The sequence below is a fragment of the Lepidothrix coronata genome, unplaced genomic scaffold (genome assembly GCF_001604755.1).
Source record: "Lepidothrix coronata isolate B3197 unplaced genomic scaffold, Lepidothrix_coronata-1.0 Scaffold41, whole genome shotgun sequence".
Lineage (NCBI taxonomy): Eukaryota > Metazoa > Chordata > Aves > Passeriformes > Pipridae > Lepidothrix > Lepidothrix coronata.
Genome location: NW_016690221.1, coordinates 5378541 through 5401339, shown reverse-complemented (window position 1 = coordinate 5401339; position 22799 = coordinate 5378541). Strand labels below are relative to the sequence as shown.

Below are 22799 nucleotides of genomic sequence, written 5' to 3'. Positions count from 1 at the left end.
TCAGTGGAGCTGTGTGTTGTGGAGTGTTTGGGGTGAAAGATGCTGTATAAGGATTAGCAACATTGCGTTTTAGTGAAAGCTGGCCACAGACTGCAGCAAGAACTTGGACATAAATCATCCTTGTTTTCTCCCTCTGAATTTGCTGAATCTGCAAATTGAATTTGCTGCCTCCTATTTTTGCTTTAGATGAGCTGTAGTTTTCCCATGGAAAGTGCCTTCTGTTTCACTTGCAGGTCTGGACAACTCTCTCACTTGTCTCTTATCATTGATTTTTGAATTCTCACAGTACAGTAGGTCAGCCCTACTTAGTTAGATTTGTACTGCTTCATGATTGTTCTACTTACACAGGGCTGTGCTACCATATTCATATGCCTCAGGCCTCATTCTGGATTGTCTTGTGTCTGTGTCCAGTGTAATTCCCTGCTGCCTGAAGGAAATGCCTTCTGGCTGGAAGTGAGCTGCTGGAAAACCAGTGGGAACTGGTTGCCTCCCAGAGCTGCTGCTGGTCTGTACAGGCTGCACAGAGCTGGGCCCATAACCAGCTCCCATCTAGCTCTGATGTGTTTGTTTTATTTGCTATTTTATGCACATACTAGTTTTAGTGGGATGAGTGTCAGCTGCATGATAATTATAGCTATTCTCACTTCAAAATTAAAAAAATGACACCAAAAAGCCTTAGGCTTCCTCGGGAGCCCAGGCTTCGTCAGCAGCCATGAGTCACCACGAATTGAGTGTGTAAGAGATGAAGCAAACGTGCTGATTCTTCCTTTGTTCCCTAACCTCCTCTGAATAAGCAGTAGGAGTTGCCTCTCTATGCCTTAGCACCTAAAATTTCATTGGGGCAGGAAAAGTTTCCAATCACAAACCTTGTAATTCTTAGACATCATGTTCAAACGCTGGGAAAGTGCCACATCAGCAGCTTTATCTGTTACCATTGCAAAATGGAGAATTTTTTTACATTTTAACTACTTGTCTGAATATCCAGCCTCCTTTAACTGGATCAGCAGAGAGGATGCCTGTCAAAAAAGGTTTTTTTCTTTCCACTCACTCCTTTGCTTATTTTGTTGCAAACCAGATTCTTCGTAAGACATATTGCAAATTTATGAGGCTGCAGTGAAGACAAATGGGCTTTTTCCAAGCTTTTGTTTAAAAAGCTATTTGATACATAAGTGTGTTGATATTTGAAAAAAATATAAATTGGGATATGTGTATTATGTAAATTTTATATAGAATGTAAATATATAATAAGTATGCATAATAATGGCATCTGCTGTTTTACTTTGGTCTTCACCATATGTAGTGTTTTTCAGTTTCACGGTTTTATAAATATTTCCTTTTTGTGTGCATCTTCATAAGGACTTTAATGGTACTTGAAAAGTAGGAGCAAGATCTCCAGTGTCAATACAAGCCTGTTTGAGGAGTGATAATTCAAGAGAGACTGGGACTGTGATGGAGATGGCAAATTAAAGGAAGGCAGAAAGTTGTTAAAACATTGTGCTCTTCCATGCCCAGTCTCCTGGCTGAAGGTCATTAGCAGGAGGACAGAAACTTGCAGGGAGTCAAAAATTTGGTTGAAATGTCTGGGAAAGGAAAAAGGAATCCATTTTTATTTGTTTTCTGTGATAACATAAACCAGATTTTAGAGGGACAGAAAGTTGTTGTATTGGAGTAGCTTTATCCTGACTGTGAATTGCTTGGTTAACTATTTATTTTACACATATGAAAATATTTCTTTTAAACAATATATGCAGTCTGCTTGCATTTTTGAAGGCCTCTTTCTTGTCTTTCCAAGACCACCATCATATATGTAGGATAGAGTTTGATTAATATGTGAAAGAAGATCTACATAAACATTGAGGTAGTGTTACCACGCAGGGAGAATAACCTTGAAGCATTTTCCCTGTAATAGATGAAAATACATGTTTTTTGAACATTATAAACTGCCATGTCCCCCACTGTGGGAGTAATAAATGCATGGTAGACCTTGTCAAATCCTTTGTTGCTGTAGTCAGCTGGCTTTGGAGTGCCACCATGTGCAAGACTTAATGATTTACTTTGGTTTAGGACACTGTTAGCCTTTCCAGTGACTTCCATTTGATTTCACCCCCACTACCATCATACCAACGTCATGGCTGTGGCTGCAGAACCACTTAAATCTGCTCTTTGTGTCGGCTGTGGGCCAACACCTTCAGGTTCACTTCATATGTCCTGTACCCTGGTGGAGGGGCTGTATTGTTCCAGTGACTGTCTCTCAGGCACTCTGCAGCATGGGGTCCCTCAGCAAAGCCAGTCTCAGCATTGCATGGTGCAATCTTGAAGCTTGTTCCAGCACTTCGACAACAATGGAAGTGCAACGATGTCCCGGGGAGTTAACGGCTAGAAATGTCAAATCCGAGTTTTCTTTTGTACTCAAATCACTTGTGGTTTGACTAATAAGCCTTTAGCTCTAAACTACTAAACTCTTGTGTGAAAATGTTATTTTCTTTCAAACTTTGGAAAGAGTAGTAAGAGAAAAAGAAAACCAAGTGTTGATCTCAATTTGTTGTGTCGCTCTGAGAAAGAAGAGGTAAGATGTGGAGCTCAAGTGTTAATAGGGAGAGACTTGGACGTTTTGGTGACTTTCACTGCTGACAAAGGACTGGAAAATACTGGTAGCTGTTTTGGTCCCAGTATGCCTCTGGGCTCCTGAGCTTTGCCAAAACCGAGGCCTACGTGTTGATGCAACTCTGTCGATCCAGCGGCACAAGAGGCAGCCTTGCTTAGGTGGATATAGTCTGAGTGGGGTGGAGAAACAGTGCAATTGTCCTTTGCTTTGGTGTTCTGGTCCTTGCCTGAAGCTGTGTTAGAACTTTAGGGCTGAAAAGTTTTGGGACATTTCATCTGCTTTCACCAGCAAGTCAGCAGATGAGGAAGTCTGACTCATCCTGACAGCACTTCACAGAATCCAACCCCTGCCCTGACTTCAGGTGGAACCTGACCCGTGGTTGTTTTTATGTTCCCTTATCTGTTTAGAAAAGAGTCTTTTGTTCCTTGTCTGACAGGTCTGCAGCTCTGCAAAGGTTGGAGCCTGAGCAAGGGCAGCAATCAGACAAAAGGTGAACTATTGAACACCAAAGCAGAAGCCAAGAGATAAGATTAAAAGACAAACACAAAGCTCATTGTGTCAGCCATAGATGGCATCTGACAGGATGGATGCCCAGCAGCAAGGTTCAAGACCGGGTCACAAATTATAGTCTGAAGGAGATTTAGGGCTAAGTGTTAAATACAGGTAACCCAGAGTTCATTTCTTTAAATAAAATAAATTCATATTTTCTAAAGAATAATCTTAATATTTATCAAACTCATTCTTTCTCATTGTTTATACCACGTGTGTCCTGATGAGTGCATATAGCTTTTGTTACCTATACTTTTACATTTACATTTTAGAAAGCTGCTTTATATTTTCCTTCCTTCTTGCCTGATTTTGTAAAATGCTCAGGATCTTGTAGGTCTGGGCCCTTTATTTAACATTTCTGAAAGCTGACTGTCTACCCTCACATCCACGTGTGCTGATGTCATAGCCTGCACTTGCCTGACATAAGTTATTACTGAAGGTTGGGTTGGTTTTCCTCCCCTGTAATTCCCTTTTCTGAGCCGTGCATTACTCTTGCTTTTGTACACTTTGTCACTAAATCTGCTTGATCATTTTTGTATCATCAAGAACTAAAATCTTTAACCTCTGCCAATTGCACTGATCTTCAGTCAGCTTTTCTTAAATAATTAAAATCTGCCAGACACTTGAGGTTGTACCATGATCTGCATGAGAGGTGTGTTGAATAGTCAGTCTGTTGTGGGCTTACTTGCCAGCCTAGAACTGAACTCTGAACAAAGGGACATTACATCTTGTTTTTAGAATTCCTGGGAAAATTTAGCCCTTGAAAAAAGTGCTCTTAGACGAAGTGTGGCATGGCATTTTCTAAATCTGGAAAATTGTTTCAGCCTTGTTATTTCAGTGTTCTTTTTGCTTCATATTCTTTGTAATGAAAAGTGACAGTTGTTTTACATACTGGAAAATCTTGCATGATTGGTCTCAGTTCAGTATCTGCAGGAGGAAATTAAGATTACACTGCTTGCACATTAATGATGGAGTTCCCATGACTTTTTAATGGCATTTTACTTTAAATACGAAGACACTGTGTTGGTGAACAAGATCACTAAAGTTAATCCTAATGATCATGATGAGATCATATTTGTATTAATGTGATCTGTAATTAATAACCACTGCTTTGTCATAGCAATTAAAACGTTCCGTAAGTAATTAAATGCCACTTCTTAAAGATTTTTTTTTTATTATTTTTACTTAATGAACATCAGGGTGACGGTCAAGAGGACTGGTGTTAAACAATTTCCTACAAACACTTTTCAGTTAAGTTTTTCATGTCAGATGGTTGCCTTGCAGTTGGCACTGTTGGCTCTGCCCATTCCCTGCATATTGAGCTGTGTATCTGGGGTTTTACCCCTCGATGCAATGGGTAGGCTGTTCAGACTTAGTTTTTATCAGACTTCATGCATGGTTTTTTTCTGGTGTTGGGTATTCTTCATTTCACTGTTCTCCCCTGCTCAGCCTCCTTAAATGCCTGGAAGAGCAGTGGCAGTAATTATACTTTCCTGCTTTGGTTATGGCTACTTAGTTCCAACTACTGCCCTGGCAATAGAGCCTTGTTCCTGCAGCAACAGCCCATGAGGAATCTCTGCTCTTGTGGTGGATCCCACGTGCTTGGGAAGTGCTCCAGCTTAGGTGCCTCCTTCTTCAGTGAACTGAACCCTATAGAAGTTCATTGAGTTACTAAACAGAGGGATAGTGAGGAGATTAATCACAGCACAGATCCATCCTCTGTTGTTTTAGTGGCTTTCTCTGAATCCCATCCTTTTGCCCAGTCCCCACTGTGTGCACTGCTCTGCACGTGGTTTGCACAAAACTACTGCACAGTTTGTGCTAAAAGTATTTTTATATAATAAAAGCAGTGGTGTAAGGAGCAAGGGAAGGAGAAAACTTGCTCTTTGGCAAATTTCTCGTGCAATGTCATCCTGTTTTTTGTTATTGCTAAGCACTCTGTTGTTTAGTACATACCTGGAGGCCATTTCCATTTGATAGGTGTGTTTAGAATTTCAGAAATTTCTATGCGAGCCAGTTCACTACATATCTGAAAATGTATTGTATAGAAGTATTGGTTCTTTGTAGAAGAATGCATTAAAATATACGGGCATTTCATAGAATAATTGGCATTGCAAGCAATCTTGTTGCTTAGTACAGTTAAAAATGTACTTAATTCACTTCTTTCTGTCCGTGCATTTTTGTTGGTGAACATGCTGGATCTGTGAGGGGCTTGCCAGCAGCAAAATGATGTGGCTTGCCAGCAGCAAAAGACTGGCTTTCTCCTGTCCATTGACTTCTGGGTGGGGACTGCCAGAATTTCACTTTTATCTGTAAAACCAGTACTGAAGTAATGTACTTACACATGGGAACAGTCTTGTTGACTGTACAGAAGAGAAGAATTTGTGTTTATAGATGTTGTGTAACATTGTAATTGTCATTCCCTCTCTCCATGGACAATTGATGGCAGATAAGATGAATAGGAGTTTTTCAACCACTACTGTCTTGCTGCAATCTTTTGTGTCAGCAGGGACTTTTGACCGACTAGCCCATATTTATTCACAAACCGGGAAGGAAAAAATAATTCAAGTGACTCTTTACTTATTTTAATCACTTCTATAAAATTATCACAAACCACTTGTTTACTGGAAGCAGCCCAGCTCAGGCACTCAGTCAGAGAGTAAAGGATGATAACAATCTTGTTGCTTTTAACAAGGCATTCATTATTCTGGAGATTTCAACGGAAAGAGAAAATGTTGCCTAATAGATTCCTAAGTCTGCTCTTTTTGAAGTTCCTTGAGCAGCTAACTCTGGGACCCAATAATAGCCCATATACATTTTAACAGTCATTCAAAGTCTGCTTTCAGAGGAATGTAAAATTTATTTGAGCATAAAGTGAGGATCGGGGCCATAGACAGAACCGCTCGTTGTTTCTTCTTGATGAAGGCTTTTGCTGTTATAAAGGACAACACAGGCGTTAAACTAAGTGAAGACGACAGCTCATTCTCGGCTTTCATCGCCTGCGAAATGCATCCTTTCACATCAGGATTTACAGCGGGCTTCGGCTTCCATCAGATCTCTTCAGATCTGCTCGGCTAACATATGCTAATAAAGAGTAATAAAGGGCAACACTTTCAGATCCGCTGACAATAATCAGCGGCCCTGCCTGTGGAAGCGATAGGAACGCAGAGTGCCTGTTCCCGGCGGAGCTGCCCCTACAGGGATCGCTGACCGGCGATACCGCCGCGCTCTGAATCCCAATGCGGTACCTGCTGGGAAAGCTCATCTCCGGCCGTTTGTTTCTTTTGTGTCAGAGGGTTTTTTTCCTCCTTCCTGTTTGCCGTTGAGCTCTTTGCTGGGCTGCATTGATATTCTGGCCAGCTCGGGCTTGAGCAAACATTTCTGTGCCATCCCGGCTGTGCAGCGGGGCTTGCCCGGCTTGGGGGCGGAGGGGGAGCTGGCAAGAGCTGTGTGTCACAGTCTTTCCCATGCTTGTTCTCCTGAAACTCCCTGCGGTTCAGAAAGCGAATTATGTGCAACCTGTCACCTCAAGGGGCTTTTCCAAGCAAAGTGTTGAGGCGTCCGTGGGTTTTCCAGGCTGCTTCCGTGGGAAGCAATCTGCTGCCCGGCAGATGTGCACAAGGACCTGAAGTCTGGAAACCTGCTGAATTTGCATCTCATATCAGCATTTTGTCACCGAGAGGCAGTAGGTAATCAGACAAAATATGATATTGATGGTCTTCTCTCTTGGATATACAGAAAGCACCTACCAAAGGGCCAAAGCCTGCAAATGGACAGTCCTTTCTCTGCTCCCATCACTAGAGGGACACAGGGTGTGTTTGTCTCTCCTTGGAATTGCTCCAGGAAGAGCTGCAGATGTATCTGTCCTTACAGATAAAGGGCAACTCATGAGGACAGTGACCTTGAGGCAGAGGCAGGCCTTGGAGAAAGAAGCATAACCCAAGCTGGGTTTCAAGAAGGAGGTTTCCCCTCCTCAGCTTTCCATCCTGCCATCTCTCTCTGTTGATGTTGAGGGGAACAGGCAGGGAGAAGAATGGGTTAGAAGTAGTGTGGCTTCCCAGTCCATAGGGTCTGGTAGCAGCGCTCTGTGCATGCACCAGAGGGTCTGTTTGACTTGTTTTGAATAACAGATACAGGATAACACATTGGGGCCCCACGATACCAAACTTTATGTTGCCACTTACCCAGCACTGGGTAACTGTTGCTCATCTGCAGTCCCCCTGCAGTAAGTGTGGAGGTGTTTGTCTTTCAGTCTGACCCAAAACAAGAGGAAAGGTGGAGGTCTTTCATTTCTGTGTGCTTGGTTCAAAGACTCCTTGTGATGCTGGTGCAAACAGATGTGAATGAATCTATTTCTTTTAGTGCTGCTCATATTAATAGGCTTTGCTCTTCATGCTTGTTGTATTGTAATTCTGATTTAACAACATTTATCAGTAGAAGATCACTGCAGGGTCTTTAATGATTATAGTTGTTCAAGCTGATAGTCTGAGACTATTAAATAAGGTCCAATTACTTCCCATTTATTTGTGTTGTTTTTTCCCTCCGAGTAACAAAATGTAATCCCGAAGTTCATTATTATTCTTTGCATTGTATTCATCTAAATAGATTTTCTACCTAATTAAGGCTGAATACGTTTGTGCTAAACTGACCGTATTTTACAAGGATGTTTTTGTTTGTATGTGAGGGTGTCTTTGGTTTCTACCATCCATATTTTAATTATGTTTAATTTCTATAGCTGCCAGAGATCCTATTGTGTGTCTTAGCAATTCACCCTGGGCTGCTCAAGATTGTTTAGATTGGAGTTGGAATAGGCCTCCTGATGAATTTAGTTGGAATCTAGTTAATAACAAGTCACCAGGAAGCAATTTCAAGTGTTTACTACTGCTCTGAAAGATATAAAATCTATATTGGCTGAATTTTGCATGAAAGAAATGGAGATGAAAGCAGAGGAATTCAGTTCAGATTAGGTGTGTTACTTTTTTATGGGGTGGGTCACTGAGAAGGGGAAGGTTAAAAAAAAAGAAATTAACAGGTTGGCTCATAACAGGTATTCAGTGTAGTTATTGTGTCCATATTCTAAACATTCAAATGACTGAGCTTTGTTCCTGTTCTTATTTTGTGTTATTTATTTACATACTACCTCTTTGGGGCTCCTTTGTCACATAATGAAGCAGTACTCTTTGGTGATAAATAAAACCACAGAACATCTCACATTTTCCTTTCAGTATTAAAATAATCATCAGGAAAAACAGCTGTGTAGATACACCAGTCTTGACCTTACCTGCTGAACTGCTGTCCCACGCCCCAGAAGGTGCCTGTGTGCAAGCCCAAGGCCCAGCCCTGTGCAGACACAGGCACTGTGCCAGTCATGCCATCCCCTGGGTGAACTCTTCTCAGGAAGAACAGGAGAGAACAGCACAACCAGCCCTATGCCTGCTAAGAAGTTGTGGGGCATTAGTATCTGCTTTTCAGGTGTCCAAGGGTCCTGTGTACAGACCACAAAGTAATAGACATTAATATAAAAAGTCAGTTAAATCTTTCCCTTGAGAAAGGGCTGACTTGTTTGTAAGATCCTTCATGTCTCAACTGTTCATTTGCAGGGACTCTTTAAGATCCACCTTCTCTTGGGAAGAAGCTGTAAGAAAATAAACCTCCAGGGTTTTCCTGAGCTTCCTCAGAAGCTGCATTTTGCACTGTCAGGCCAGTCCTTCATCTCTTTCCTAGTTTTGTGGTGAATTCTGTTTAAAGATGTGGTTAAGCTGAAATGAATCCAGAAGGCTTAATAACGCTGGTAAATGTTGCAGGATAGTTGCTCAAATGGAGAGTCTTTTGAGGGCTCGTTCCCCTGGGAATGGAGCAATGTGTTGTGTCGTGAAGGATGGGTTCCTTTGTCCACACCCAGGCAGAGCTAAACGTGGTGCAAAGCAGAGGTGGAAACATTAAAATGTGTGTGTGTGTTTGTGTATACAGGCAAAAAATCCTGCCCTGAGTGAGTGTTGCTGTTCCTGGTGAATTGGACTGGAAGGGACCTTTGCCAAGAGAAGGGCTTTGCATGAGTCTGGAGTCTTAATGAGATTGAGTGTGATTTGAAAGGGAACAATATGTGTAAAGTGGGGGCAGTTACTGTTTATAAATCAAGTTCTGTTACAAATTGGATAGATTTGACTAGTCGGTGGTGTCTAAGTACAAACTTTCCTGAGAAGTTTAAATTAGCAGAAAACAAAGTGGTCAATTTTTGAAGCACTATGGATATGTGCTTTCACAGCTCCCTCTAGCAGTATTCCCAACTTGTTAATAACCAGATGAACATTTTACATTACTGTTGATACTATATGGTTTTTCATACAGCTGCTGTGCTAAGATGGAACAAATGTGAAAATCTGTTTGGTCTCTTGAGAGATACAATATTATTTTACTCTCTAATCTAAATCACTCTGAAAGTCAGTCACATGTTAGTAAAAAAAAAAAAAAAAAAAGAAAAAAGAAAAAACTCTTGAGAAAAGCAGCCAAAGTTTTAAAGCTGTTTTCATTTGATTTCAAACCAGAATATTCTCCCCTAGTGTATGTATGCAAAAAGGGATAAAAGCAGCTTCTATTAATGATGTTTTTATGATGTTGTTTTGAGTGTTTTGGAACACCCTGCTGAAACTGATTTTAGGAAAAAATAAAAATGGATGGCAACATTTTTGAAAGGGAAGGGAAAAATAATCCTCCAAACAATCACTTACCAATGCAGATGTTCCAGCACAGGGTCCCTTGTGCACTTTGTGGTGGTCCATCTGTTACTCTGGATTGAAACACAAGTGTTGCAGTAGTTTTGGGATAGCTGTGCCTCTAAGTATCTGTTAGCACTGAACCTGAAGGACTCGTGCTTTTGCAAGTATCAGAATCCCCCTTTTAACCCAAACAATTGCTTTTTCTCAAAATCCTTTTACATAACAGAAAGCACTGTGTTTGAACTAATTACGTCTTTCATCTTTACCAGCTTGCAAGTCAATAAACTTGTTTTCACCTTTTGCATCTCCCTTTTTAGGGAAAGGCATAAAGTAACAAATTTCTCACAAAATATTTCTCACAAGTCTTCGACCACTGAAAATTCAAGTACAATGTACTTATTACAGCAAAGCAGAAAAACATATGGAAAAATATAACTAACATCTGCTGCCTTTCCTCCATCTGCTCTCCTTGGCCCTGCTTTTGTTCAAACCTGCCAAAAGTACTCATTTTCCAAGGGTCTTGTGGCACATCAGCCACGTCTTCGATTAAAGTTCCTAATTTCTTGTTTGTTTTGGTGTTGTGGCAAGGTGTCTGCTCTGCATCCGTGAGGCTGCACAATGACTTCAGGCAGAGCAGTGGTGGTTCTGTAGTTTGACAGATGTGGACGTGGTGGGACAGGTGACAATGGGGTGAGCTCTGCATCCAGAGTTCATTTTGTATCAGCAGGGTCCTGCCCTGCCTGGGACTGCACCTCCCTTCACCCGGTGGCCTTCTGAGCTGTTGAAATGAGGATCTGAAGGATGTTGAAATCTGTGCTGTTGAGCACAGGAGATGATCCCTGCTGTGGTGCTCAGCCTCTGGACCGTGGTGGGCTGCAGCACACAGGGGAGGTGCCCAAAGCTCCTGTAGCCAGCGGTGTGTCAGCCCCACACACTTGATCATCCTGGGAATGGGCTCGCTTGGTCTGCCAGTGGGAAGGGAGGCAGGATCTAACCCATTCTCCCACCTGCCTCAGCAATTCTCTGCTGTGATTTTTCTTTAATTATTATCATTCTGATGGTGACCATCCTTCTGTATGCATTTAGCAGAACAGGGAGCATTTAGACATTTCCAGGAAAATGCCCTGTGGTTTTACTTTACAGTGATGGAGAAGGGTGTTTTTTCTTGGACTCTTGCAGAAAAGGAGATTTGAGTGAAGCTGCTTCCCAGGATGGATTTGGGAACCAGCCATGGAGCTGAATTTGCCATGCTCTTTATTTTGGCAGCCTGTAGCTGCCTGTGGAATGGGTAGTCTGAAAAGTTTCTTCAGCTATGTGCCAAGGGAGATGGATGCCCAGCTGTTTCAAAAAAAATGAGATGAAATCAGATTTTGAGCCCACTGAAGCATAAGGAATATTTATAATTTCTGCTCTTGTTCTCAAGACTACAGTGTAAAGTTTGTAGTTCTGAAGGCAAAAGGTTTTGGTTTCAACTAAGAAACAGTCCTCAAATGCACAAAGGCAAGAGCAGGAAAAACAGATTTAATCCAGCAGCAGTCCTTGCTTGTAGAGATGCCATCTTCTGACAATTGGAAGGTGTCGTTACTGAATAATTAACAGGCAGTGCAAAATAATTTGTCACAGAGCTGTGATTAATACTGAACAGAAAGTTTTTTTAATTATCTTCTCATAGTGCTGTTTAAATTCTTCTTGGTCACAGGACAGGTAAGATAGATGGTCCCATAAAAACTGACCGGGTCTCTTTGAGGCTTTGACATACGATGCAGATTTTGAAGCTGTTCCCCACCTCCTGGAGCTGTGAGCTGGTTTGGGTCCTGCAGCCACACAGCTCACCCCAGCAAGGACACAAGTGCCTGCACCAGCTCTGGGGGCCTCAGCTGTGTGTGATCCTTCATGACTGCCCAGTCACTGCATATTTTCACTTGAGGTCAATAATTGTGATGTTCTCTGTTGTGTGACAGGAGGAAAAATACGTACGTTTTTGTAGTACAGGTGTTAGATTTATACCTGGCCCTCAAGGCCAGCACGTCCAGTACTTTGTATTTAGAGGAAGGTCTGTGTGTTTTGTGCTTGCTCAATGTGTGTATATGCATATTTTTGGTTTGTTTTACTGTGTCTTTAAAAGGTACCATGCTTTGCCAAGGGAAGAATATGAGAATATGTTCTCAGTACAAAAAGACAGCAAATCCTTCCATGCTGGAGAGAAAATCAGTTGTCAGATAAACTGAAACTGTGAACATTTACCATTCAGGGCTTGATTGCACATGGTCCATCCATCTGGGTGGTATTTATAGGACTTGGTTGATACAGAAATGAATAACTTTTCCTGAGAATGGAGCATTTTCTTTTTGTCAGGAGGAAATGCTCTGTACAATGCAATGAACATCTCTCACAGATAAATGCAAGCTCTTATTGTGTGCCTTTGTGAACTGATTAAGGTTTTCTTTAACTTTCCATACAAAACCTCTACAAAAGGAGCCTTCTAACAGCACTGTGCTTCTGCAGGTGTGTAGCAGGTGATGCTGGAGCACTGCCCACCTGCAGTGTGGGCTCTTCCCCTTGGCTTTGGTGTCCCAAGCCAGATCCCTCAGCATCCCCTTGCTGTCTGCAGAGCTGGTGCACACCAGTCTGCTGTGTTTGAGTCTCTGCTGATTTAAATGCACGTTAGGTTATCTCTCTGAAAGCAGGTTTGAAATTGGTCTGGTGTTGGCTTTTTGCACACTGCAAAAATGAGCAGTCATTGCCTAATCCCTGGCTGTTGGCAGAGCACTCCTTCCAGGGGCAGTCAGAAACTGTGTGAGTTGATACCTGATGGCTTTGTAGTGTCTGCAGGTCTCACAGCAGGATACCCCCCAGAGAATGTGCTGGCATGTTAGAGTTTTCCCTTGGCCAGTATTGCCAAGGCCATAGCCTTTAACCTCCTACCTTTAGCACACAGGATACAGAACTGTACCTGAAGGATTACATGAGAATTTGTGACCTAGATTATCTAAACTGGGCAATCCCAAATTCATCTTTATGCTTGAGTGTGCTTAACTCAGATGCAAATGTAGTTGACAGATGCAAGTGAGAAATGTATGGAGAGAGGCAGTCTGCAGGTATGTAACCTTACCTGGCTGAGCTGCTGTGGGTTGTACTTGCAAAAGCCTCTGAAAGTGTTAACAGGCTGTCATTACAATCCCTTTGTCATCACAGACAGCTGTAAAGTTCTTCAGAGTTCTGTGTATTTGTGCTAGGTGGAGTGAGCAGCAGCTGCTGTTGCTGGGTCTGCAGTAGGTTACAGCAGCAATTTATTCCATGGTTTTCTTATTAGATTGCAAAGTCTCTGCAGAAACACAGGCTTTCCTTCCTGAGATAGAAGAGACTTTGAATTCAAACAAACTCACAGTACCTGAGCTCCAGACCCTCAGTCAGTGTAGATATAGTGGCTGATATACCAAAGAGCACTGTGTCTGACAAACTTTAATAAAACACATTAAAGTTGGAGTTTGGAGAATTAAGATCTGCATGTTCAACAAGCAGCAGAATTTGGAGCAGAATTCAAACTCTGTCCTTACATAAAATGACTCTGAGCTTAAAATGTTATTTTTGCATTAATGTTATAATATTATTTTTAGCATCAATGGCAATCAGTATGTAATTGGCAGTGATCTCATGCACACTCCTGGGTACAGACTGTTCTTTCCCAGTTTCAGAGAATTTGCTTGTTATTGCTGAATTGCAGGCACAGAAGAGGCCCCACGGTCATTAAAACTCTCCCTGACAGGGCTCTTGCCATCGAGTACTCAGCACTTAACCTCTCTGTGTGTCTTCTGGTGAAGTTAGGACAGAAAATTTCTGTTTGTGGAAATCTTTCTCTTAGGTCTGTGTTCGATGATACACATCCACAATGTCACACTTCATCTTTGAAATATGGTGCTGCAAAGTGAAGGAAACTCTCCAGAGATTTCTTTTTAGCACCTTCCAGTACTAAAGGGGCTACAAGGAGCCGGAGGGGGACTTCTGCAAAGGCATGGAGTGATAGGGCAAGAGGAAAGGGCTTTAAACTGGCAGAGGGTGGGACTGTAGGAGAGGCACAGTTGAAATGTGTGCTCTTGGGTGGCACGTGTTGTGTTTGACACCTTCTAGTACTGAGTAATGTAATAGGGTAGCCTCTCAAATGAGTTGACTTTGGATAGATCCTCCTCTGATCTATGTCTGTTCTAGAGAGATTTGGTCTGTTGCAAAGACCAAAATGGTGCTTTCCCTAATGACTTTTTTGTGTGTTCTTTGGATGAGATCGATACAAAACAAAAAATAGCAGTGTTTGGTGTTGGTTTGAAAATAATCCTTTCATCTTTGACTGTAGACACATACAGGATATATTAATAGGCTCTCTGCTTCTCATTTGGTCCTGGCATAGCCTTCCATTTTTTCAGTGATTTGCAAGCACAGAGATAAGGAGGTGCTACTAACAAATAGATAAAAGTTGAGAAAAATGATGATTTAGATGGTGAACCCACTGATGTCTGTGCTATGGTACTGTCAGAACTGGAATTGCCTGGTTTCCAGATCATCTTTCTGCAAGATGACTTTGTCCTGTCTTGAATGTCTCAGACATCCATGACAAAGTCTGCAATTAATCCAGCACTGTAAAAATAAAATACTGCAGAGCAAGTAAAACCTATCTTCCTGCAGGCAGCTGAAAACCAGATGTGCTGCTTTTGTTTGTGCCCCTGAACTTCACAAATGAACACAACTTATTGTCAGCAGCTGCTGCTGTTCTAAGCTCAGAGTGCTGAGTTTCATTTCCTCTGCACTGCAAATGTGTGCATTCTGCTGTCATGTCTGGAGCCTATCTTGAAATCATTATACTGTAACAATCATGCCTGGCTTTGGTGACAGCAGTCGAGAGAGAAAAGCAAATTAGAGGTGGGTGGAGGTTTTTGGTTTTGTGGCATTTTACACTTGCACCAACAGGTGTGGGATTGCGTGAGGGTGGATTTCACTGTCCAACTGGGGTATTTGTTACATGTCCTTATTTTTCAGTGTATATCTATAGCTCTTGGTTTTACAGTTGTTGTACAGACCCTGCTTTATTTTTAGTCCCTGCTCCTCCCATAGAGATGTCCCTGCAGACGCTGGGTGTCCTCCTGTGGGGAGGTTTTGTCGTGTTCACTGTCCCTGCAGGCAGGGAAGAGTTACAACCGAGCTGCGTTTTGTGTCTGCCTTTGAAGCATTTAGAATTCATTTGTTATTTCAGATTCCAGCATGTAGACTTGGAAAAGCGTTTCCCAGAGGGGGCAAAGCACTTGAAGAAGGAAAACAGTTTAAAGAGGTGAACTGCACACCAGTAAATCTGCTGTTTGCTTTGCTTTTTTCTCCTGAGGTTTCCTCACAGCTTTCTGCTGCTCTGTGCCAGCTTAGTGCACCAGCCAGGTGGGATCACTGCTGCAGAGCCCGGAGCTGCAGCCTCTGGCAGTCCCAGGGAAGCTGCACAGCTTGTCCAGCACTCCTGGGCACAGGGTTGGTAACATGGAGAGCAAAGATCCCGATGGAAACACCACACAGATATTATGTCAGATGCTGTTTGAAACAGAAACGGGCCCTCACCTCATCTTTTGGCACTTTGTCAAACTCCAGAGGTTCAGATGGGGCAGGAGGGCAGAGTGTGGGCAAGGCTGTGTGCTCCTGGGAACATGGGGGGGGTGTGTGCCTGTTGTTCTGGTTCAGGCCAGTGTCTCATTTGTGGGTAATAATTACCACAAAAAAACCAACAGTGAACATCTCCTCTCCCTTCTTTGCCTCTTTATACAGATGCATTTGCTGTACAGATCGGGATTTAGGGGGGGTGTAGCCAGGTGGGGATTGGTCTTGTCTCCCAGGTAACAAGTTGACTGGACAAGAGGAAATGAGCTCAAGTTGTGCCAGGGAAGATTTGGGTTGGATATTAGGAAAATTTTAATCATGGAAAAGGGTTGTCAAGCCCTGGCACAGGCTGCCCAGGGCAGTGGTGGAGTCACAGTCCCTGGAGGGATTTAGAAGACTTTTAGGTGTGGCACTTGGGGACATGGTTTAGTGGTGGACTTGGCAGTGCTGGGGGAATGGTTGGAGTCCATGATCCTAAAAGTCTTTTTCTACTTACATGAATCTGTGCTTCTGTATTAAATGCTATTCTTTTCCTCTCCTAAAAAAAAATAAGACAGAAAAAAGAATTTAATTTCGTGTGTGCCCTTAAAATGTGAATTTTAAAAAAAAAAATCTTTCTCTCTAAACTAGAAATATATTGTTTGTTTGAAAAATGTTTGCATTTTGGTTTGTGAGTTGTTGCCAGGGGTTTTGTGTGATGTGGGGGGTTTTTGTGTGTTTGTTTGTTTGTTTTTTGTTGTTGTTGTTGTGTTTAATTCCTCTGTATTCTGTGTTGGACTGCTAAAGCTAATTGCAAACTGAACATATTCATGGAGAGAGAATCACTTCATCCACTTACAAAACAACATCTTCTAATGAATAAACTATTCAAACATTTCTCATTGCTGAGCTGCAGAGGTCAAACTGATACTGACTTCCTGCATGGCCTTGGATAAGTCATTATCTCCCTCTCCTTTCTCTGCAAACCCTCACTGTTTAGTTCCTCCCAGAAGAGGTGTGAGAAAGAATTAGCTAATGCTGGTAAAATGTTTTGAATACAAAATGTGATTCACAGGTGCTAAAAGATGATCCCATCAGTCATCATTAGTGATGCTGTCATTTCCCAGCCTCTAATTTTTGGTTAGGTCTTCCACAAATGGAAAGGAAACAGGACAGACTCAAAAAGTCCATTAATATTTATACTCCTGTCTTCAGATGTTTTAATAACAATTCATCATTCATTTCATCTGTTACTGATCACTTTTAGAAATGGAGATGTTTCCTGGTCTACGGGTCTAAAAATTGTGTCCCCCACTAGTCTGAGAAGTGATTTCCATGGTTGGAGTGAAGGCAGCTCAGCCTCACCCACCCCTGGCTGTCCCATTTGATACTCATATACACACCTAGGTGCCCCTTGGTTGTGTTCTAGCCTGTCACATCTTTTCTAGAGTAGATTGCCCTGTTCTCTGCTGTCTCTCACAGTCTATGAGAATCCTCCCTTTTCTTTGCTGTTGTAAACATCAACACCTGTGCTGTTGATGAGCAGGGACAAGTTCCCGTGGTAATAGGTCTCCACCTATGACAGGGGTGAAATTGTGAAGCAAAACCTTATTCTGCTGCAGACAGATATTTTTCATGGTCTATTCCTTTTCCTTTTGTGATATATTTTAAATGTTGCAACATTATGGGCTGTGTATTTATCAGAGAGTACCCAGTGTGGAGAAGAGGACCATGGTGGTTAAGAGCCAACACCTGAGCCTGGCTCTGACCCTCCCGGGGAGCCCAAGTGTCTGCAGCTGCTCACACAGGGCTTGTTGCTCCCACAAATTCCCACCTGCAGGAAGCCTGCAGTGCACCCACCCGATGGGAACACTTCTCTGAAGTTCTAGTATGTAGAAACTGGGGAAAAAAATAAGATTGGGAGGGGTTTGGTTTGTAGCAAAGTTACTTCAGTGGAAGAAAGGTCAGGCTGTAGTCCTGTGGTCAGGTGGTGCTTTCTGCAGAGGAATGGGGCAGTTCCTGGGATACCAAACTGCAGTCCTTATCCCAAGGAGGGAGGGAAAGCACTGAAGGACCTGCTCTCGCTCCACTGAAACTTGCGTGGGTTTTGTCATAGATATTTAATGGTGTCAGGGCAAAGTGTCTGGTTAATCCCTGCTCACAAACCTGAGTAAAACACCCCTGCTCCATCTGAGATGGGAGTTAGACTCTGGCCCAGTGAGGAAGGGAGTGCCCCTGTGGGTGACTTGGGCAGCTCAGAAGCCTCTTAGCTCTGTCTTTCTGCTATGAACCCTAACATGGGGATTTTTTGCAGTATGTTGGATTGTAATTGATTTATGTTGTCATGTAAGAAATGCTTGTAATGCATGGGATATGACTGTTTTAGTAAGATGAGTATAATTTTTCTCCCCATTTATAGGATGGCTATTTTTCCCACCGACCGAAAGAGAAAATGCGAACAGACAGCAATAATGAAAATTCAGTCCCCAAGGACTTTGAAACTATTGATAACAGTAACTTTGCTCCCAGGACTCAGAGGCAAAAACACCAGTCTGAGCTGGTGAAAAAACCCCTTAGCAAGCAAAAGGAGCACTTGAGAAAGAAACTGGAAGAGGAGAAGATGAAGGAGAACTTGCTGCTGGGGAAGAACTCCAATGAGGTGGTGCAATTCGATGATCACCCCGGAAAAAACAGCAGCAACAACAACAACAACAATCTGAAGGAGATTGACAGGTCTCCCAAAGAGCATCTTTTAAAAAAAATTGAAAACAGCTCCCCTGAACTGAAATACGACCAACCACCCAAGTGTGAGGTCACGGGCAAAGAGGCAATCTCAGCCATGTCCCGCGCTAAGTCTAAGCAGTGTCGCCAGGAGATCGCGGATGTGTATTGTCAGCACAAGGTCGGGAAGCTGATGCCGGAGAAGGTGACGCGTTTCTGTGCCCTGGAGGGTAAGTTGGGAGATGGTGAAGGAGAAATAACACAGTGCCTCGGGGGAAGGACTCTGTATGTTTGAAATGGCCTTCTGATGAGAAAAATGGCTTTATCGCAGGAGTGTGTACTGGACTTAGCCCATGAAAACGAGGGAGGGTTTGGAGGTGTTTTAAACAGGGAATTATATGGATGTCACAAGATCCTTGGCAGATTCCTACAGAATATTTTTTCGCTTCCTCCACATTTTTGTCGCACAGTGTGATCTGGGTATTCACCTGCTACTTCTGTTTCTTTTACTTCTTAGTCTAACCAGACTTTTACTTCTTAGCCAGAGTCTGGTTATTCTGTGCAGGAGTTTTGTGCTTTTTAGCGATCAGGGAACAGCCATTGTGAATTTTGGTGCTTTATGCTAACCAATAAATGAGTGGCATTGATGGCCATATGGCTATTTTTCTGGCACAGTGGAGTCCTAAGCATTTTGATAACCCCAGTAATTATCAGAACTATAGTAAAAAGAAATTTCCAAAAGCATGGGGAAAATCCAATTTTGTGGCTGACTTCTATTTTTAATGTTCTTGAATCAGCAAAAGTTATTTTCAAAATCACTGCTGTAGAGAGTCAGTTACCTCTGCTGGCCTAAGCCAAGCTTTGATTTGTTGCCTTTGGTTTGTCCATGCCATCAGATCACAAGTTACCTCTCAGCTTGCTGTCAGTTTGCATTTCTGAGCTGACCTTTTCCTACTTTTCGGAGACTGCTTCATGTGTCACCATTCGTCAAGCTATAAGCTCCCCACAGAGCAAAGTGGCTTTTAAAAAAAGAAAAAGCATTGATCAGTTGATCAAAGTGGGTATTGATCAAGGAGCAACATTATCCACAGCAGCATTTGTTTATACAACAGTCCAGAGTCCCCACCCTGTAAGTGGCACTTCAGCCCATGCACAGAAGGATGTGCTGATGCCTTTGGCTGAGCTGAAAGTGCAGAGGGACTTTTACAAACTAGAGAATAGGTCTTGCTTTGAGATTATGGAGTAAACGTGGTGAGCCATTGGGACTAGGGGATGTTTAGTTTCTTTCATTAGGAATACTTAGTTACATCCTCTAACCCCCACAGTACCTCTTTATTGCACCATCACAAAGCAGTGGGTGCTATAGGTGGTTTCAGTGTGGTGGAGAGGATGATCCATGTTGCTGTTGCCTAAATTAGGAGGTTAGATTCCCTGTACAGACAGTGGAAAAGAAGAGGTGCCCCAGAGAATGTTTCCAAACAAGCACATCTCCATGTAATAAGATTCTTAGGTTTTTAATTTAGATGGTGCACATTACCAGGATGAATGGTGTGACCACCCCATTCCCCACCCCAATGCATCTGTGGCTGTTCTGTTTTTTACCATGTCTCTTTTGGTGTTTTTTCTCTCTCTCTTATCATGGTAATACTCCCAAGTTTTTAAGCTGGATGGGCAAACATTGGAGACCAAGAATTAGTGGAGCAGGTAGAAGACTTAGTGTTCAGTGGGAAGATGGGAAGAGAAACAACAAAGGCAGCACAAGTTGAAGGGGAGATAAAAAGGACAGCAGAGAATTAAGAATTTAGCAAAACCAGACATCAGTGACAGGCTGAGCATCAGCGAGTACCCCTGGGTGTCCCTGAGGTCCCAGTGAGGTGCCAAAGATGGAATTCAGGGTGAAAAACATGTCCTTGCCGTCCTTCCCTCTTCCTCCCTAATGACAAGACAGTCAGCTCTGGTCTGTTGATGGAGGTCAGCACCTTGCAGACACTGTCCTACACTTTTTGGGATCAAGGACATGTCTTAGTAATGTAATCAATGCTATATACCTATATACAAATATGCAAGTGATATCCTGGAGGGAGCTGGAAGATGTATTGTCATCAGTGTGGGCGCACACTGCAACTGTGCAGTTTTGCACACACCTATGATTCCAGCCCCTGCCTGGTAATCTTGTCTCCCAGGGATACAGGGTGACTTTCCAGAAGTTTTAAAAAACTGCCATTCTTAAAAACAGGTTTCTCAAGAAATATTTATTGCTTCTTTTTTAAATACAGATTTTATGTCTTATGCCCTGCAGCTGGGATAATAGTGTGGTCTTAGAACCAAGTACAGTGTTTCATTTTACACTTGAAGCCTTTCAGCATGTATGTACATAGGACATTGGTATAAATGCTTCAGTGTCGCGGTCCGAAAGGAGGGGGGGACAGGACACCAGGAAGGGTGCAAGCAGAAATCTTTATTCAGGCGTGTGTCCGATTCTTAACCGTCCCGCCAGGGAAAAGGGGCAGAACATAGGGTGGGCTATCAGACAGAGCAAATCAGAATAGGGCACAGGCAAAAAGGGGGAGGAGGAAGCCTGGGCATGTGCAGTTGTGCACTGTGTAGAATCTTGCTTCTCTACACTTCAGTTGTAATAAGACATAGTAAAACGTTCAGGAAACCTGGGAGCTACAAACATGACTAGAGAAATGAAGAAGTTGTCCAACTATGGTTAATTTAGGCAAAACTCATGTGGTATGGATATATACCACATTAAAAAAAATTAAGTGTAAAAAGACTGTGTGTAAAATTTTTAGCTTTGCACAGCTAGAGTTTCATTTAGTTTTTTATTTTAGGCAATGATACTTGTTTGAAAAGAATAATTGAGAGGCATCTTAACTTAGCCAGATGGATATGTGTGGAAGATGTTTTCTTTGCCTCAAGGTTATTTTCTGCTGCCCATGCTGACAGCTGAAGTTAACCACTTCAACTGCCAGATTTCCTTACAGAAAGTCTGGACCTCCTGTATTCTGTATGAGGTTGCTCTAGAGCTGATTTGGGAGCTTTGCTGTGGGGAAGTGATAATGCAGCAGCATATTGAACGGGGCATGAGTTACTTATGCAGGAAGCACCAATGCTCGAGCAGACTGGGACATCAGACCTACGGAGAGATCCAGCCTTTGAAGTCGTTTTTCAAATGTCTGAATACAGTACTATCAAGACACCCAAAACTAAGGGTGTCCAGTGCCTACTGGAAGGCCTTAGATGTACAGAACTTGGTAGGTCCCTTGAATTTTACAGCCCTGTTCAAGATACATTATCTGAGTTAAAAGTGTTGTGGTCCCATCTCTCTCCTCCCGCTGTAGGACATAAATACTGCTGTCATTCACTCACAGGGTGGCTCCATCCCTCATCAAAGGTGACTTCATCAACTCTGGGGGTCCTTGAAAGGAGTTGAACTTGGTTAGGAGATGTTTCTGAAGCACTGGCCATCAGCTTTTTGGGGATATAAGACACCCCGCTGTTAGGATTGCTGGTAGGGGGAGGTGTGGGCAGGGGGTCTTGCTACTTTATGCATTAAAAAAGCTACGTTCTGTTTGTCAGACACTGGGGACCTGAGTCTGTATTCAACCTATGAGTGTTGTTCCCTTCAGTTTTGTTTGAAAAAAGGTTTCCTGTCTGTTTTCAGCAGAGCTGTGAAGTATAAATATTTATGCGTTTGGAGCAGCACATTCATCCATTATCCCAACATATAAACACGTTCCCAGTGCTGTGGTTTCCATTGAGATGTCATCCATTGTTTAATCCCCTTGGATCTTGTCTCAGCTGATCAAAACCACAACGTTACTAAGTGTAGCTATCAGTCATGGGCATGACTCCATCCAACTGGATTGTCATAAATGTTAAGTGATATGTTCGCTTGGGTGGTTATCAACAGGAACAGGATCATACAAGCTGTTTCTTTTTTAAATATTTTATTGTTTCCAAAGGCAACAGGCAAAGGAAGTTGATTATAACTATCTTCAGTGTATAAAAGAAAGAATTGTTGTAAGCCAAGAGCATGATATTCACTACTTGTTCGACATGCAGGTGTTATTTCTCTGGGGGCTGCAGTCCCTCTAAGGGCATTGCTTCTGAAGCAGCAAAACAGGACAGGGTAGCTTTACCAGTTATCTGACTTGCAGAGCACATGAGATGGCCTTTCCCAGCAAGCTGGTCCTAAAAACAGGACACAAATGCTATGGAATAGGAGGTTGGTGTCAAAGGCTTTAGGTGCAGCCTTATCTTTTCCTTGAGGGGGCCACCGTCAGCCTAGTCCTGTACGGGCCAGACTGGGGACACTGATTCCTGTGGTGTGACAGATTCGCTTCTGCTCACCAAAGCTGTTGGTGGACGTGGACCAGCTGCCTCCTTTCTTTGTCTGTCATCACACATGGCCCTCCTCTTGTGCAGGGGTACTGGGAAGAAGCAGAAGTTTAAATGTGAATTCTTGACTCTAAAATAAGCTTCACTCTGTACCTAGATAAAATTCTTTTTTACAAAGCACAAGTGACCTGATCTGCTGCCAGCAGAATCTCATATTACCATGGACAGGAGCACAGTCCCAGAATGACCACTGT

The 22799-nt window shown here is 42.7% G+C and overlaps 1 protein-coding gene across 1 annotated transcript in view; it reads left to right on the top strand.

The window, feature by feature from the left end:
• XYLT1 (xylosyltransferase 1) overlaps positions 1-22799 on the top strand; it is a 140839-nt gene that overhangs the window by 23052 nt on the left and 94988 nt on the right. Inside the window, exon 2 of the mRNA XM_017813615.1 lies at positions 17897-18428. Coding sequence (XP_017669104.1) covers positions 17930-18428 — 499 coding nt within the window. The 5' untranslated portion in view covers positions 17897-17929. The remainder of the gene's footprint in view (positions 1-17896; positions 18429-22799) is intronic.